This window comes from Letharia columbiana, assembly GCF_014066305.1.
Source record: "Letharia columbiana isolate WasteWater2 chromosome Unknown Sc0000037_s0, whole genome shotgun sequence".
Taxonomy (NCBI): domain Eukaryota; kingdom Fungi; phylum Ascomycota; class Lecanoromycetes; order Lecanorales; family Parmeliaceae; genus Letharia; species Letharia columbiana.
This window is the reverse complement of record NW_023501081.1, coordinates 72,746-89,580: the sequence shown is the minus strand read 5'-3', so window position 1 is coordinate 89,580 and position 16,835 is coordinate 72,746. Positions and strand designations below refer to the sequence as shown.

General features: G+C 49.6%; 6 protein-coding genes across 6 annotated transcripts; 3 read left to right on the top strand and 3 right to left on the bottom strand.

Annotated features, from left to right (window-relative positions):
• Positions 1 to 2,717: 2,717 nt before the first annotated feature.
• HO173_009081 (uncharacterized protein) lies at positions 2,718 to 4,083 on the top strand (the record flags this gene model as incomplete). The annotated part of the gene is made up of 4 exons (XM_037310974.1): positions 2,718 to 3,487; positions 3,562 to 3,626; positions 3,681 to 3,711; positions 3,765 to 4,083. 4 exons carry the CDS (start codon positions 2,718 to 2,720, stop codon positions 4,081 to 4,083), a joined length of 1,185 nt encoding a protein of 394 aa, XP_037162068.1.
• Positions 4,084 to 5,495: 1,412 nt separating this feature from the next.
• HO173_009080 (uncharacterized protein) lies at positions 5,496 to 6,128 on the bottom strand (the record flags this gene model as incomplete). Its single annotated transcript, XM_037310973.1, has 2 exons — positions 5,496 to 5,750; positions 5,934 to 6,128. The coding sequence occupies 2 exons, from the start codon at positions 6,126 to 6,128 to the stop codon at positions 5,496 to 5,498; spliced, it is 450 nt and encodes a 149-aa protein (XP_037162067.1).
• Positions 6,129 to 8,715: 2,587 nt separating this feature from the next.
• On the top strand, positions 8,716 to 10,078 carry HO173_009079 (uncharacterized protein; the record flags this gene model as incomplete). Its single annotated transcript, XM_037310972.1, has 5 exons — positions 8,716 to 8,889; positions 8,940 to 8,976; positions 9,023 to 9,093; positions 9,163 to 9,539; positions 9,595 to 10,078. 5 exons carry the CDS (start codon positions 8,716 to 8,718, stop codon positions 10,076 to 10,078), a joined length of 1,143 nt encoding a protein of 380 aa, XP_037162066.1.
• A 2,561-nt stretch (positions 10,079 to 12,639) lies between these two features.
• On the top strand, positions 12,640 to 14,808 carry HO173_009078 (uncharacterized protein; the record flags this gene model as incomplete). The annotated part of the gene is made up of 3 exons (XM_037310971.1): positions 12,640 to 13,061; positions 13,193 to 14,378; positions 14,440 to 14,808. The coding sequence occupies 3 exons, from the start codon at positions 12,640 to 12,642 to the stop codon at positions 14,806 to 14,808; spliced, it is 1,977 nt and encodes a 658-aa protein (XP_037162065.1).
• Positions 14,809 to 15,282: 474 nt separating this feature from the next.
• Positions 15,283 to 15,840, bottom strand: HO173_009077 (uncharacterized protein; the record flags this gene model as incomplete). Its single annotated transcript, XM_037310970.1, has 2 exons — positions 15,283 to 15,711; positions 15,799 to 15,840. The coding sequence occupies 2 exons, from the start codon at positions 15,838 to 15,840 to the stop codon at positions 15,283 to 15,285; spliced, it is 471 nt and encodes a 156-aa protein (XP_037162064.1).
• Positions 15,841 to 15,873: 33 nt separating this feature from the next.
• HO173_009076 (uncharacterized protein) lies at positions 15,874 to 16,777 on the bottom strand (the record flags this gene model as incomplete). Its single annotated transcript, XM_037310969.1, has 2 exons — positions 15,874 to 16,428; positions 16,493 to 16,777. 2 exons carry the CDS (start codon positions 16,775 to 16,777, stop codon positions 15,874 to 15,876), a joined length of 840 nt encoding a protein of 279 aa, XP_037162063.1.
• Positions 16,778 to 16,835: the final 58 nt, after the last annotated feature.

Here is a 16,835-nt window from a genome sequence, read left to right as displayed (position 1 = left end):
TGGAGAAAGTTGACAGTGTGCTTATTATTCGCGCAAAAAATACCTGGGCTCATGGACGCATGTCGGCTCTCGAAAAATGTCTGACGATTCAAGGAAGGTCATGCGAGACGGACGCATGTTTTCATCAAGAGGGTTACGCTGCTGGCCTCGCAGTAGATAATGCGATGAAATGCTTTATTAGCTATGAAGATACCCGTTCTGAGGCTTTGGCCGGTAGAGAGGTGAGATTCGAAGCGCAGTCCGCCGGCCTGGGTGACAAACCCCGGGATGTCGATGGTCAAAACGCGGCTCCGTCAATTAAGCCAATATGTATCATGGCCAATCTCTCCCCCGCGACCTTTTTTGCCTTTCTCTTTCCTTCCCCCCCGTGTTCAGATGCGTCTTGACTTTGTATTTACCCCGGACATACTCACTTGTCGTCTTTCTTAATTAGAGGCCGACATGTATTCATCTTCATCTCCAGTCCCTTCCCAACCCATCAACCTCCTAACCTTTCTACTCGGCCTGCCCTCGCCCACATCATCTCATTTCCCCGTTCCCCCAATCTGCACTGGTTTTCCACCTCGATCCCCTGCATCGTTTCCGCCTTTTCATTCGAAGTCGACTTTTACACCTACGCTGACGTCAAGCGCCTTGTCAAAGCATTCGCATACGGACTTCGACCGTTTGGGGTTTATCCAAGAGACCGTGTGTTGGTGAATTCGCCCCAACACATCCATGCACCTATTATCCGGCATGGAACAATAGCTGCGAGGGCGATGTTGGTTGGAAGAGCACCGTACTTCGCAGCCGAGCAAAAAGCCATGCTGTTTTATGAAGGCCTCGGAGAGATTGGGGTTCCGGCGGCGACGTTGTCTGGAATGGAGGAGGCGAAAGTCGACGACTTCGGTGAAGATCTGAAATAGGGTGGTATGCGGTCTGGCTCCAAGTCAGCTTCTTTGACGGAGTTGATGGACGAGCGACCAGGATTGGATCATAGTGGAATGAGCACGGAATGAAAGAAGATATGAATATCACACTCACAATCGATTACATCTTGAGATATTTTCACCGAAATACTTTCATCATCTTTGAATTCACCGGTCTTACCCTTCGACAGCCCAATCCTCCCCCAAAGACGTCGAAGTGACTCACAAGAACTTCCTCCACGCAGGCACAGCTGACGTCCCCTCTGCCTCCATAGCCTCTCAAACCCGACGGGAGCGCTCCTTCCACGACTTCAGTACCGTGCTGATTGGCGCTCACTTCTGGCTCCTGAATACCCTTCACGCGCGCACCTCAAAATGACGATCCACTAATTTTCCCGTCTCGCTCCTACAAACTAGGCTCGGCTGTATAACCAAGCGTCGCAGCGACGTCGTCTGCGCTACCGAGCAAGCGCTCGACGGTTCGCATATATGCTACCTTTACCTTCGACGAGCCAACGCCTGCATCCCGTCAAGGCGATCCATACAGGGTCGCAGATTGTCTCCAGGCAGACGCCCGTCGCTGTCAAGATTCTCTGCGGCCGTTATAGTGTCGTGAGAGTCATTTACGGTATGACCGAAACAACGTGCTGGGCTCTTCTGCGAGACCGGCGACTCCCCTGGGCGCCAGTACTAGCGCTGACCTTCCATCCCCCTACGCTCAAGCTGGTATCGTCTCAAATGATGGCTGTGTGCTGATTGGCGGTGTTTCGGGAACCGGGAAGCAGTCTGACGCTTATGACAGCGGTACTGGCGCAATCCGGGATAGACATTTCGGCTCTCGCTTCGCCTATAAGGCTGGAAGGTCGTCTAAAAGCACTTTGTAAGATGACAGCAGATAAAATGATGTAAGATGAACGCGACATAAGGAGGGAATGCAGGCTTTGGTTGGACTCGAATCAATGAGATAATTTCCTTTCCTAGTAAGGAAGTAATACGATGATCTAGATCCATTAAATGCTACAAAGTAGGCTCCTGTTCATCCAACAGGCAGGAAAGAACGAAGCCAATAATTTCGACAGACTGGGGAAACCATTTACTTCAAAGACACTTGTCGATGATACACCGTATCGGTTGCTGCTGCTGCATTTGCAAGGCAGACCACTCACTTGCTTATGCCGAGGCACTTTCCGCAGGGTAGATAAGTGATGCGTGCGTTTGAACTTCTGATGGCATGGACAATGGAGGGTGGAATCCACCGGCACCTGCCGCGATCTATGAAATATAACGAATCAGAGTAGAGTACAAAGTACATGAAGTATGCGCGCCGCCACGTGACCAATCGCAAAATCCGCGCCGTGCCGGTTGGACGTTTTTGTCTTTCTGCACGCTTCCCACTACTCCTTGAAGCTCTAGACCCTGTCGGCTTTTTTCCAGATACGGCAACGATAAGATATTGCGTATTACCAACTGCAGCTCTAACCGAAATGTTCCCCCTCGGAGGATTCGACTGCTGATCTGACAGAGCATTCGTATGGGGCGGTCAGATGGCCATGGTCGATACTTTGCAGATGAGGCTGTCATCTCGAGCTGAAACTGTGAAATGTTCCGTCGAAGACTCCCAGCTATGTCGTAATGCGGCGTTTGATGCTGAAATGGTCGGCTCCCTCGGCTTTCAGATCAAAAGCGCCGTCTAATGCAAATATCTGTTGTCGTCAAACATTGTTGAGTTCCTCGATCTCGAACAGACCCTTCAAATTGTAGCATCGTGAAATTGCTGCTCTTCGAGATTGATCATTCACGCTGTAAAGGATGGCAACCCCATCGCCTCCGGTGCAGGACAGTAATCTTCGAGGAATGACTGTGTCCTCGATCTCCTTGGTGACCTTTGCTACCGGTGCAAACCTTGTCTTCCTTCGCATGTACGTTCGCATGAAACGCCGTATCACCGGCTGGGATGACTATACCATCTGCGTTGCTTTGGTGATTCTTCCCTCTGATTCACACAATACGAAGCTCGGTCTTGCTCACTGGACCCAGACCCTATCTCTTTTAGGCACGGTCGCCAACGTTTACCAAGTTGCCAATGGCGCTGGCCGGCATATCGATACCTTGACGCCCGTACAATTGTCTGAGTTCATCAAGTGGACCTTTGTTCAAGGAATCGAATTTGTGATCGGCACTTGCTTTGTCAAGATCTCCGTGTGTATCTCTATTCTACGCTTCATCAGCAAAACTCGACATCTTGTGCGCTACTTCATCTATGTCATTATGGGGTTTTTGATCATCTCGACCCTCGGTCTGGTCGTTGCCTTGCTGGCTCAGTGCAGACCGTTAAGGGCACTTTACGACCTCGACATCAAAGGAAAATGCTATTCGGAAAACGTCTCGACCTCTATCGCATACGTGCAGGCCGGTGAATACTCCCCCCTGCCCCTTTGTGATATTTCTGACGTTATTCCAGCTATCAATATATTCACGGACTTTACGTGCGCCGGCCTACCTGCCTTGATTATACGAAGACTCCAGATAAACAGATCGTTAAAGATAGGACTTTCAGTAGTCATGGGACTCGGGGTCGTGTAAGCCTATGGCACTCCATCTAAGACTTTGCGTGCTCAGGCGGCGTCTGTGATGCTGATCAGCGCGACTCAAGTACTGCATCTTTCTCGATCCTCCGCATTGCCTTTTTGCATACGAATTCGTCCGCGGATGTCACTCGTAAGTTCTTTCATACCTCGAGAGCCCCCACACAAGCTCTGACAGTCACTCCAGATGCAGACGCAGTCAACATGGTGTTCGCCGTGTGAGTCCTAGCAAGATTATCTACGAAATCTCATGGGGCTGAAAGAAAGACAGGCTCGAACAGAATCTCGGAATCATCGCTGCCTCGATTGCTACCGTACGACCGTTGTTTGCGAATCTAGGACCAATTGTCCAAGTTTCTTCCGAGACGGTCCCAGGGCCATATGCCTCCGATCGGCCCTTTTTGGGGTACTCGAACGTTCCAGGGGCTGGTGGGATCCCGAAAAGCATCGCACTGAGCCCTATGCGTATTACCCAAGCGACAAACGTTGATCAATTGAGAAAGTGTGAAGGACCGTCAGGGGCAAATGTTGATATCATGCGGGAATATCAAGAGCCATCAAAGGAAGAAGCTCCGAGTGAGAGCGTCTGAGAGGAGGGTGGTCTTTGCGAAGGATCTCACCTTGATTCGCATGAGGGAAAATGTTTCCCGGCGATCAGATTCCTAGGAGGCGTAGGGTAGCTGGGCGATATGCGGTGAGTAAGTAGCCTTGGTATTGAAATCTATAATGTACAATGCGCTGTACTTTAGGGCTATCTTCTAACAGACTGATGGTCGTAAGGATTGAGGGTGCCCTGTTGAAGCATGAGACCACCATGTCATGATGTCAAGATACTACGATGTAATCAAGCACGCTGTGGTGCTTCAATCAGATGTCGTAGTCCATGACTTTACGAGCCATAGACCTTTTGGACAACTCTTTGTTGTACAGCGTAGGATCCTAGAACATAACCCGGAATCGAAAGCTCACGCCTATCTTGACCTTACTCACGAGCAGAGAACATGTCTATGGAGGAGGAGCAAAACTTTCCTGTTGGAGATACGTGGGCAAATGCCTTGTGGGGGAACTTATTTTTGAAGATCAGGACCTTGGCTGCCGACTGGGAACCACCGGATGATTCGTCCAATGAAAGTTCGGATCGAATATCCCTGTATCATATTGGTCGCCGAAAGCATCTCTTCCCGCGTTTGACCGGACGGTAGAGTGTCATGGACTCGCTTGTGTTAACGGCAGACCAGGTGGAAGCGTTACACTAATTTGGATTTCGAGTCCTATTGCCTGACATATTATGATTGGGATACTGGCAACATCATGACTGATATTCAGCCAGGAAGGGTATTAAAGGTCACCGGTAATCAGATTAGAACCTGGTCATGTTCGCCGGTATTTTACAAACCGTAAAGGGGAATATGATACTGGCTGAATGCTAATAGTGAAGACGAGATGAAGATTTATTCTGACCTTAGAGCGAAGGAGTAGCTGGAGCTCAAGAGACTTTCGACAGCGTCTGCTAGTCTCGATCTCACGTGATATGCCTACCGCTTGGCAAGGCATTTGTACCGTTTCACGATGTACGGAATTCTACTGCCGAGTTCTGGAGCAACGCAGAGGAGGTTCTGGTGGAGGGAGCTGCGATCGAGCGGGCGGAGATTCAACAAGCTGCGAATCAGGATTTGGAAGCAGAAGTGTATGTAAGTGAGGAAAGATGAGAACGGCTATAGTGACGAAGATGACCACGCTATCGACGAAGAGGGGATCCTTCATTGCTAGCTGCTCTATTTGTCCGCTCGATTTTCTTGCGTTTTGTAGCTTAACAGCCTATTGCCGGTCCTGGCTATTCCGGCTGTGTCAATAAGCTCTAAGATATATCATGGAACATTCCAAACCCTATACAAGCATGATCAGTTGTAACCCCTGGGCAGTGCGGTGAGATAACCAGAGTATGTTGATATTCTGGGTTCTCACTTAAAGACCTTATATTCCCTGAGACAGTCACCCCTGCTCATGCCCATAGATACCCTACCGCCCCGGTAAATGTCCACCCGACACCCAATGACACAAGTAAACGCCTCAGATCATTGCTCTTCCTAATTCCCTCATTGAAGCCAGTGACAAAGGGTACCTGAGCCTTCGCCTTCCAGAACCCCGTGATGTGCATGTACGCAGCCGCCGTGGTAGCGATGTTGGCTAACGCTACGATTGGCGAGACATTGGGATTGAAAAATAGCACAACGGAGCTTATGAGGGAGAGCGCTATCTACACAAGATTATCAATCTCGGCGTTAGTGCTAGTCATAGAAATTTGAGACCGTGATCGGCCTTGCGATTACGACAACAAGGACAAACGTCTCGGCAATGGGCAAGCACAAGTCTTTTCAGCCAAAGAGAGGAAAGAATAAAGGTCGTGTAGGACCTGCGGAAGAGACGTTGGGATACATACTGCGGCGGCCCCACTTGCTTGGGTGACTCGAGTCTTGTACAGATCGTGCGCTGCCTTGTCAAGGTGCTTTGCAGCCCTTTCCGTGCGCTCTTCGTACTGTTGGAGATTGGTGATGGCAATGTATGACTTTTGGGCTGCGTAGAGGGACAAGAGTGCCAGGAGAGGCGTAAGGAATGTGGTTGGAAGGAGTGCCATACTGAGCTCTGGTCAATTGTTGGGCAGGAGAAGAGTGTTGATGATAGAACTCCTTGAATGTGTAGGATAGGACCGAAGATGGAGAAAAAGCAACAACGGATTTGTTTCTCTTGCCAGATGTTAGAATAGGTACAGAAACCCCCGGGTTTTTGAGCTAGTGCAAAGAGATTCGATTACGTAAGCAGGTGAGCAACACGCTAGTGTTGGAACTACTTCGGCGACTTCCGGCAAACCTTCCGTCGGCTTCTCTACCTTTTCTTCCCAGGATCACCAGTCACTCCACCAACTCTTCCGATTCTTCTCTACTACAACGTCCCTATTGATGCAGACGGGTGTCAAAAAGTGGTCGTTGCAGGATATCCATGTTGACTGACTACCTGTTCCTCAGGCCGCCCTGTCCCGTATCCTACACACCTTATCATCTTGTGCAACTTTGGAACTGTTGCCGACACGCGTTCGCCCTCAGGAATGGGCCTCACATGTGTAAAATCGCATGCCTATGAGATTCAAGCTATAAGGAGTAGTGACTCCATTCCTGGGATTAAGCCAGAGAGGTCTCCCATGGACAAGGAAGGAGAGCAGAATAAAGAGCGAGGGAAACACTGAAAGAGCATTGAGGCTGGCGAGCCGGGATCCTGGGGCAAAAGCTGCGTGTAAAATGGGAGTCGGGAAACCAGCGAGGGTACCGACTGGGGAGACGTCGTAACAATGGTACGGTCGCTTGCACTGGCTCTCCTCAGAAAGACGAGCTTTGATTGTGCAGACTAACACGATCATAGACGTGCACTCGTCCTTTCTACAGACAGTCCTCACTGCCAAAGCCTCAGGAGAACCCGAACGTTGCCAATACGAAGAGCTTGAGTCAAGGAGAAAAGGGTACCGCAACACAATAGGCAATCACGCCAAGATCCGTCGGAACGAAATGGGGCTACACCTATGTGTCTGAGAAGACTCTCCACATACTTTCAGCCTGTTGATTGTTGCCACTGTGGTAGCATTCAATGCAACATACAACATGAGGACTAAATTTTGCTTCTTCAAGACAACTTTGATAGTTGAACAAATCCTGAACCCAGAGGTTCTGCCGATTGGCCGTATGACTTACCGCAGCATAGCCTGATTGTGCGTATCAACCAAAAGAAGTTGGCCTTCTACCTCGTCAAATCCATAGCCAAGAGAAGTCGATTCAAACAGAATACTTTACATTCACTCAAGAAGGCGATTTCATAGAGTTCAATCCGGTGCAATTGTCGCTTTTTTCTGGCTGTACACCCAGCTTGAGATTGCCTCTATACACTGGTTTTCTTTCATCCCCTTGCTTTGGAGATATTTTAAACCCCAACGAATTTCAAAATCTCGACGCGTACGCTTCTGGCGTATATCGATGAGTACGACCACACCAATTAACAAAGCAGGGTCTTTTATACTGATTCCATCCGGAAAAGTAGCACGCCAGCACGAGGCGATGCTGTGCTGTGCCACCAAGGCTGCAAGGCTATAAAAGGTCATTGCTCTCTCTTCGCATACAAGACATGAAACGAATGAGAGCAAGAGGATACGCAGTCGAGGTTGGGAGATTATTCGTTGCTAACAGAGGCCTGTGTGCCTCAAAGGTCCCATTATATTCGTCCGCCGTTGCACGCTGCTCGAAAGAGTCATACTTACTCCAGCAACAAGGGATGGCGGAATAGGACTTTGACAAAGACGCTAATGTATGTCGTCGTTGTGCATTAGGTCCTGCAGGATCCCCTAGACTTCCGGAAGCTCAGCGCGATCTTTAAGAAGCCTGTGCGGGTCCAGACTCTGACAGCCTGAAGAAGTATTAAAAGGGCGAGGCTGACACGTGGGAAGCTTTTGTCAATCCTGATCTGCTTTGCTGACCATTGGCGCGGCTCTGGGAGACTGCTTGAGCCATGCGGTCATCCTCATCATTGCACATACCATGCACCGACCAGCAACAATTGAAGGATATGAGATCTACATCTACAATGTACACATCGGGTCCACTGAAATCGAAACCCGCTTACATGCATGACCACCTCAATTTTGCTCTTCGAGCAAACACTTTCTGCCTCTTCTTTCGGTTTCCTTAGTTCTCGAAATGGTACCAACCTTACTCACTGTGCACCATTGATGTACTTCTCTCGAATGAATCAGGAGTAGGACTTCAGGACTGGGACCTGCCGCTTTTGTCCGTGTGACCGCGTTTGAACATCTCGGGATTCAGCGAACCGCCGGAGGTCAGTCCTACGAAACGGTAGTGCCTAGATTCCGTACCGTTGAGAGATCCGAAGCGCACCACATAATCCATTGTTGCCACTATGTGCCCACCTCAGCGGCTGAAAGGTAGTATTCTAATCAATGTATCAATGTATCATGTGCCTCACCTTGGTAGCGAGTGCTGACATTGCGACGGCTTTACTTTGCCTATCAGATTGATCGAAAGCGCTAAGCATACATTTAGGGTCTCGTTTCCCCGAGTCATCTTGCCCCTCAGCTTCTTTTCCTGTACTCTACACCTCGTTCCTCGCATTGCAGGCCGCAAAGTGAGTGTATTGACTGTTGTTCTGGATTGCGCTGTCGAACAATGTATCAAAGAAGCGCCAGTCCCAGCCATGGAGATGCCATGGGGATCACAGTGATTGTCATAAACAGTGTATTCCTTGGTCTTGCCGCTGTCGCTGTTGGCATGCGGTTATGGTCTAGGAAGATTCAGCGCCATGGTCTATTCTTGAATGACTATGCATCGGTGCTCTCATGGGTATGAACATAAGCCAAGTAACCTTCTTTGACCCCAGGCTGACTTTGCAGTCTTTCGCAGCTAGCCTAGTCATAACCTCAAACACAGGTTGGCTTTCCTTCTCGTCATGGGTTGCTTCTCTGACCAGAAGAAGTGATTATCCACGACGGAAGTGATAAGCATATACAATACGTAGACCCAACAAGAATACCGGACATTCTGAAGGTATGTTAAGAACGAATGAGAGACATTCTTCGCCTGTGGTCCTCACAATGCTGATATATCCTCACTAAGGCGTATCTAGCCTCAGATGTCGCGTGGGCTGCAGCAAACACGTCCATTAGGATCTCCATAGTGCATTTCTACATCACCATCTTCCGCTCGAACAGAGCATTTCTTATAGCCACGTACGCAGTAATGGTTCTCGTGGTAGCCTTCGGTATCGGGATAGTCGTCAGTGACTTCTTGACTTGCCGCCCGCTTTCCAAATACTGGGACCCTCTTCAATCAGGAATTTGCGAAAGCCCCCTCGGATCTCTTATTGCTCTCAGCGGTTGCAACGTAGCCATGGATTTGACCATCGTTCTCCTACCAATGCCGATGGTTTGGGGGCTACAGATGACCACACGGAGAAAGATTGAACTCACAATCACATTCGCTCTTGGCTTCCTGTATGTGCCCGACGTGTGCTTCCTTGCTCAGTGGAGCTAACCGCTATGTTCACAGCGTATGTATTGTTACCATTGTCCGTCTCATCCTATCTATTCACATGAACCTCGACGATTTCACCTATGGTATTACAAAGATTGCCATTGTGACGATTTTGGAACCTCTGCTGGGTATCATCATTGCTTGCTTGCCACTTTTTCCGCCCACCGTCAAAAAGATTACTGGCTATAGTAAGGAGACCAACTCGGAAACACGCAATGTCCTTTCGAGCAGCATGGCCCGGCTGCGCTTGAAGAGATCGAGAAACTCAGCTTTTCAAAGGTTCAAAGACTCCTCCCTGCTCTCGGACCTTGAACACAACAAGACTCAGATTGATGCAAGTGATGCAACCAGTAAGCCGGACTCTTTGGTCGATGGTCGCAGTCCATTTGCTGCGGTTGAAGTTCCGCCGCCACATTCTTCGATCCACATGAAACAGGAATGGGAGGTTCGATCAGATGAGGCGAAAAATCTCGATGGAAAACTGCGCACCTCAACATAACGCACTCTGAAGCCACTCCAGTGACCGAAGGACTGGCACGTGTTGATGGCTATCTCTTGAAAGTTCGAGACGGTCAAGTTTTCAGCCCGTCGGATCTCGTAGACTTCACATAGATATCTCCGAGCCTTCTATTACGCTCCACCTGCATCCTGAACTCTTCTTTTCTTTTGCAAATCCGATCGTGCTATCAGCACCAGCAGACAAGGTTCTCCTGTCAGCCTTGCCGCTCTCGTGATGATATATGGTGTACTACTATATGAAGGCAAGACACGAGGTATTGAACAACCTTCGTACAAATATTGCGTCTATCTAGAACTATGGCTGAGGACGCTGCAGCGGCTTCGTTGCCATCAACGAACATTGTCATACCTCCCTACAGCTGAAGAATCGAGTTTTGCGGGTGTAGTGGGCAGAGTGAATGGGTTGGTATACGAAACTATTCTGCACCAAGCGACGCACATTTTGGGACGGATTGGTTGCTACATAACCATGCGCAAGCTAAGCTTTCAAGCGGGAGGCTGTCGACACCAAAGTGTACCGTCACCGCACATCGTGATGAAGAAAGCGTCCAAAGCGTACCTGGAAAATGGGGTAAGGCCAGTCTGGTCATCAGCCCATTGGGCCGGTTAGCCTGCTGTACCCCCACAATCACATGCACATTCCCGGCTCCGTGGGTTTGCGTGCAACTCCTGCAGAAAGAAGCCAATGCCGCCTTTTGCCTACCGACGACGCATGTCTGTACGAACCTGAGGGTTTTTCGTACCGTATGTGCTTTCAGTCTAGAGATCTGCATATACTGCGTGCAGCGGGACTCTTCCACACGATCCTGCCCGCATATCTGGTAGATTGAACATTCTGAAGGAAGCCGAGGCATTCGGAATCCGTCGGACTCCCATCTCAGTTCATACATCTGTCACTCCTTTGGGGAACTGTAGCGAGCAATACCAGGCAGGCCGTCTTGCCCACTGTTTGGGTAGTATTACAGCCGGTGACACACTCCGTGTCATGCTTCCAGGCTAGAACAATTCGAAGCGACGCTGCCGCTTGGAGCCGTCTGTGTAGTGCTCTTAGTATGGTACTCGTACATAGGTCATCACGCATGTATATACAAGAAACCACCAAGAGATCACAATTCGGCAGAGACGTTTCTTCGTCGCTTCCAGATCCGATCCTTGAATCCGAGATCTAGGCTCCGTTAGCTTTTGAACTTCAGAACCCCGGCTATCGGCTCTGTTGCTACTATGGTCTCGACAGAACGAACGAGTCGAACGTGGGTCTCTAAATCTAGTGGATGGCCGAGGTAGGGTGGATCGGTGGTTGGTTTATCAGCTAGCGAGCCTGAGAGCTTCCGCGCGATAGGGAACATGAGTAGGAGACAGCGATGATAATGTAGTTGCCCGCCTCGTTCGTTACATTGTTATCTTTAGAGTTGCCACCATGAGCATCCAGGTTGTACTGAACGGGCGTACATGAGACTGCGGCGGAGATCTCTCCACGCTGGTGATCACGGAGCGAACGAAGTCGTGCTCAGTACTTCAGTCATACTTGGTTAGTAGCTGTTAAGCATTTGTTAGATAAGACTTCGACGTCAAAGGGTTGAAACTCGACAACAAGTATGAAGGCATGCGTATTGATAGCACTCCAATTGCAGGATCCAGTCTTGTTGGTTTGGTAAGCGGTTCCAGTAAAATCGACTGCTTCAGACTTTTGGCGGGAAGATCGTCTATGGTGTTCACGCTTCCTACGACCTCGGAGCTGCGACTTTATCCTCACTACGCTTCCCATCGTCTTTATCAGCTCAAAGAGCAGCCACTGCCGCGTGGCGTGTTGGAAACGTCTCCGAGTGGGAAAGTAGCTTTTTCAGGGTTGGCAACACTGTCAAGGGGGTAGATCAGTGATGAGCTTGTACAGCTTCAATCAATCATATTTTATCATCTTAGTACAGTCCCTCACCCAGTAGTGCCAAGAAAGAGAGATACGCAGACAGAGAGAGACAGGAGGAGAGAAGAAGAAAGTAAACATTTTCATGCCCTTACCAGGGAAAACTATGTTAGCAGCGCCTGTAGTCTCAACACCTGTCGATTTTCAGCGATCTTACATTCATCTTGCGTCTCGCGAATTCTAGGAAACGGAAAGAAAATCTGATGTCATTGTGCGTCACAGCCAATGTTCTAGAAATGACGGCGATTTTGACCTGTCAACCGAGAGGTCTGATGCAGCCTTGTAGCCTCGTCTGTCTCAGCCCCGCTGCTGCGACTCCTTCGACCACTTTCTTATCAACTCTGCCAACGTCTCACATCTATATAGACTCGAACGCCGAATACCGAAAAGTCTCTCATCTGTCCGTAGCCTTTGGACGAGCTGTCAAACGCGAGGTTTGAAGGAAGTGAAGCTATAGAAAGGCCCAGCACAGCCTGGACTTGTGGCCGGGATCGCCTTACGCCCAATCTTCTAGCACATATCTTTTGCTATTCCCGATTGCAGTGAAAGTCACTCCCTGCATAGATGCAGGGTTATCTTCTACTTGAGTTATCATAACTTACATTTGTCGTTCTTCGGCCATGGATCCGGTATCAGTTGTGGGACTTGTTGAGGGCTCCATCAGTTTGGCTGTGCAATGCGGCAGTGTTGCTAAAAGCCTGAACAGCCTCGCCGGACAATACAAGTATGCTAAGCTTACCATCTCGACCATGGTGCAGAACTTGGACATTATGCAACTCGCGTGGGATCGAATTGGAGCGTGGTCTAAAGACTTTACGCCCACAGACAACAGTGGGTTTACACATCGCCTAGAAAATTTCCTTGGCACAGGATCCATGGTTCTCGACGCACTGCAGCAAGACTTGCAGTCGTACGATGCAGCGCATACGACTTTTGCCCAGCGATCGCGGCTAGTGTGGAACGAAGGTACCTTGCAGGGCCATCAAAATCGGATTAGAGATCAAGCACAGTCAATGAGTCTTCTTCTACAGGCAATTCAACTGTGAGTTCTCAATTTTGTCGGCATTGAGACCGCATATCTTCGAGCTGTCCAGAGCCTATGATCAAAGTTTGGAAGTGCCTCTTCTTGAATGCAGCGACCACAACTGAGTATGAACCGCTAACATGACGAAGTCCTAACACGCAAGACAGAACCGACCTACTTCAGCAATCGAAGAAGCAGTTCATGAAGTCAGACGAGAGCGCATTTTCCATCGTACCTTCGGAACTGTCTTCAAGACTTTCTCTGTCCACTAATGAAAGCGGTGACCACGACAGTCTCAGGAGCTATGAGAGCATTGTTTATCACCGGCTGAGTTTCGAAGACGAATTATTCACTGCCAGAGTCTACAAAAGAAATTACAGAAATCCACGTTGGCTACGCCTGCGGAAAAAAGAGCCCGACCTTGACCATGGAACTGTCACTCCTCGAAAGGAAGACCGTCAGAGTACGAAGCTTAAAGATGCTCTGATGGCTCTGCCACCTTCCAGAGTCTTGGCCAGTGCCTTGCCGAGAGATGATGGTATCCTGGTAACCAGAACTTTCCACGTATCAACAAGCTCATCAGCCCATTACACGGAGTTCATTGAAGCTTGCTACAGAGGTGACAAGGATAGAGTAAAAATCCTGATGACAATGGATCCTGAGGAACACAGTTCCCTACCTAGCCCCCACAGATGTGACTCGCTACATCCCTGCCCAGTTCATGCCACAGTCTCCGGTGGACATGTCGAGGTCATGGAGACAATACTTCAACAACCTGGCTCCAAAATTAACGTTGCCCGGGTTCCGGGACGCGCACTGTACTGCGTAAGAGGGCCACCGCTTCACCTGGCAGTAATGAAGGGAGATCTTCCTATGGTGCAGGTTTTGTTAGAAAATGGCGCTTCTGTCAATGAGAGATGGGCGTACAGACGACAAGCAATTCATTTGGCTGCAAGTAATGGCTCTATGGCTGTTCTCGCAGCTTTAGTTGCCGCAGGCGCTGATGTTAATTGCGCGGATAAATTTGGACGCCAGCCGCTCCATTACATATCAGAATGTCAAGATCTACCTCATGTTATAGAGTACCTTGCAGAGGCTGGAGCTAATGTCAATGGACGTACCCATCAGAATAAAATCACGCCAGTACGCCTTGCTTGCAGAGAAGATCTCATTGGAAATCTCATAGCTCTTTTATCTCTGGGAGCTCTTGCAGGTGGTTCGGATCTTGACACAGCGATTATACATGGGTCACCATTGTCGGTTGAAACTCTGCTGAGGCGCGGAATAGATGCGAACTGCTGCGGGTGTGATGGGGTCACTGGTCTTCATAGTCTCGTCTTAGCATCCGATACCAATGCTCCGCGTGACGAGTCAACTGACCAAAAGGATTCTGCAGCTTCTGCTCGAACACATTGATCTTCTTGCAAAGGACCACAACGGAGACACAGTCCTCAGTCGTCTGTTTCGTCTACCGGGAATATCGGATGAAAGGATGTTGGAGTTAACAAGGCTCTTCCTAGCAAACCTTCCCGAACTCGCAGTCTTGGAGAAGACCGTTCTTATATCAATGATAGATCATCAAGATACGAAAGAGGTTGATAAGGATGCTTCAGCGAGCAGCGGGAGCCTTCAAAGCAGTGCGCCGATCGAGATGAGAAACTCTCTTGGGTTGAGGGAAATTGGGGGCGAAATGGAGGGTGAAATGGAGGGTGAAATGGAGGGTGAAATGGAGGGTGAAATGGACAGGGAAAGCCGACACTTTTAAGGCTGCATCATGGCACCTACGGTTTGGAGGCATCCAGTGGGCTCATTTTATGTTGGGTGACGAAAAAGACGAGACAGTGTATCAGGTGGGGGTGAAATTGAGGGATATTCAAATGGACGACCATAGAGATTGTACACTTCCTTTCGGTGTTGTAAGCAAATGTCTGTGATCGAGCATCTATAGCACCACTCATCTTCAGTCCCGAATGAGGACCTGTTTATGTGAACATCGGACGATGGTGAAGATACCAAAAAATGGTGAAGACACCGGCGTCTGGGTATCAGGAAAAGTGGCAGTTGAAACGGGTACGGGCTCGATCATGAATAAGAAATGATTCGGGGCTGATGCCCACCCTGTCGTAAAGGGGACAGAACTTCGAGCCCAGGACTACTGGTGCAAGCCTTCGCACTGGCTGGGGATGAGAATAATTAACCAAATACATAAACATCCAAAAGGCCCCCCCCTCACCTACTTTCACAAAATCTCCTTGAACAGTTGCAGCGCCTCCCGATTCTGCGCCAGAATGTCTCTATTCCAGATCCAGTGCATCCTGAAGCTTAATAGTTCCCTCATCTTCTCCAAGTCACTACCAACGCCCTCTGCCTTCATGCCGACTAACTGCCCCGAGTCTCGGCTGGTCGATACTACCCGTTGCGTTCTCACCCTCTTCACTTGATCGTAAACCAAAAACGCGCTCTGAGTCATGTTTGGGTCGGAGACTTCGGCGAGCAAAGTTGCTAGAACGAGGGCATCTTCAATCGCTTGACCCGCACCTTGGCCTTGGTAAGGCGTGGTCGCGTGGGCTGCATCGCCCATTATTGCGATGCGGCCTTTCGTGTAGGTCGATGCTGGGCCATGATCCCACATAGCCCAGACAGATAGTTCGTGGGTGGCTAGAAGGAGCTGTATAGAGGTCAGCATTGGAAGAAAATATGCGGCCATCAGTGGGAAAAATGAGAAAGCAGTGGGTTTGGTTCGAGGAACACTTACTTCGACGAGAGCCCGAGACGAAGCGCCCCAATCACTGAACATTCTTCTCAAGGCTTCCGGATCTGCGTGTAGAACTCACTTCTCGTATTCCCAGGCTTCTTGTTCAAAATCAAAGATAACGACGTTCAGGAGGGAGCCGCCGTCAATGGGATAGCTGAGTGAAGCCTTGCCTTTACTCTCATGGGCTACTGCTCTTCCAAACACGCTGAAACTTGAGATTGAAAGAAAGATCGGAACCCTACCTCTTCCGCACAGAAAAAAGGCATTCCCCGCAAACTCGTCCCCTAGCTTTTCCACCGCTTTGTCCATTGGTACTAGAGCCCTGTATGCAACCGACCCTGCGAAGACAGGCTTCGCAGCTTCCTTGCCCAGCAAGTGTGCACGGACAGCGCTATGAACACCATCGGCACCAATGACCGCGTTCGCGGTAGCCGTTGTACCATCTTTGAAATGAAAGATAACGGGACCGCTTTGCTTATCCTCGAGAAAACCAACGCGTTTGTTGAAGTGCGCACGTTGGGAAGGAACGATTTTGACAAGCTCGTTGAGGAAGTGCGCACGATGCACGCTTTGCTGGCCGGAAGCATTGAGTTGAGCGTGGATGAGCTCACCTTCATGTTCGCCTTCGCCCTGTAGAGGAAAGTCCACCAATTAGTCGGGTGTCCAACAACTCAAGAGGAGGTGATAGACTAACCACAACATAGTTCGCCATCGTCTTAGCATGCTTCGGCCAAATGTTGCCGGTCGCATGTTTGTCGTAAGCAGCTCTAGCCTCTGGCGCTATGAGCTCCAAAGCTTGTTGAGCATTAGGTGCGATGCCGACACCAGCGCCGATTTCCCCAGAATTTGGAGCAGCTTCATAGACTTGGACGTCGATGTGAGGGTATTTGAGCAAGGCGATGGCAGTGCAGAGGCCACCGATGCCTCCGCCGATGATCGCGACACTGAAAGGCTTGAGGGATGTGGTCGTAGATGACATGTCGTTAGGAAGTGAGTGCAAGACTTCTACCTAGGTAAGAGTAGAGAGAATGGGGAGG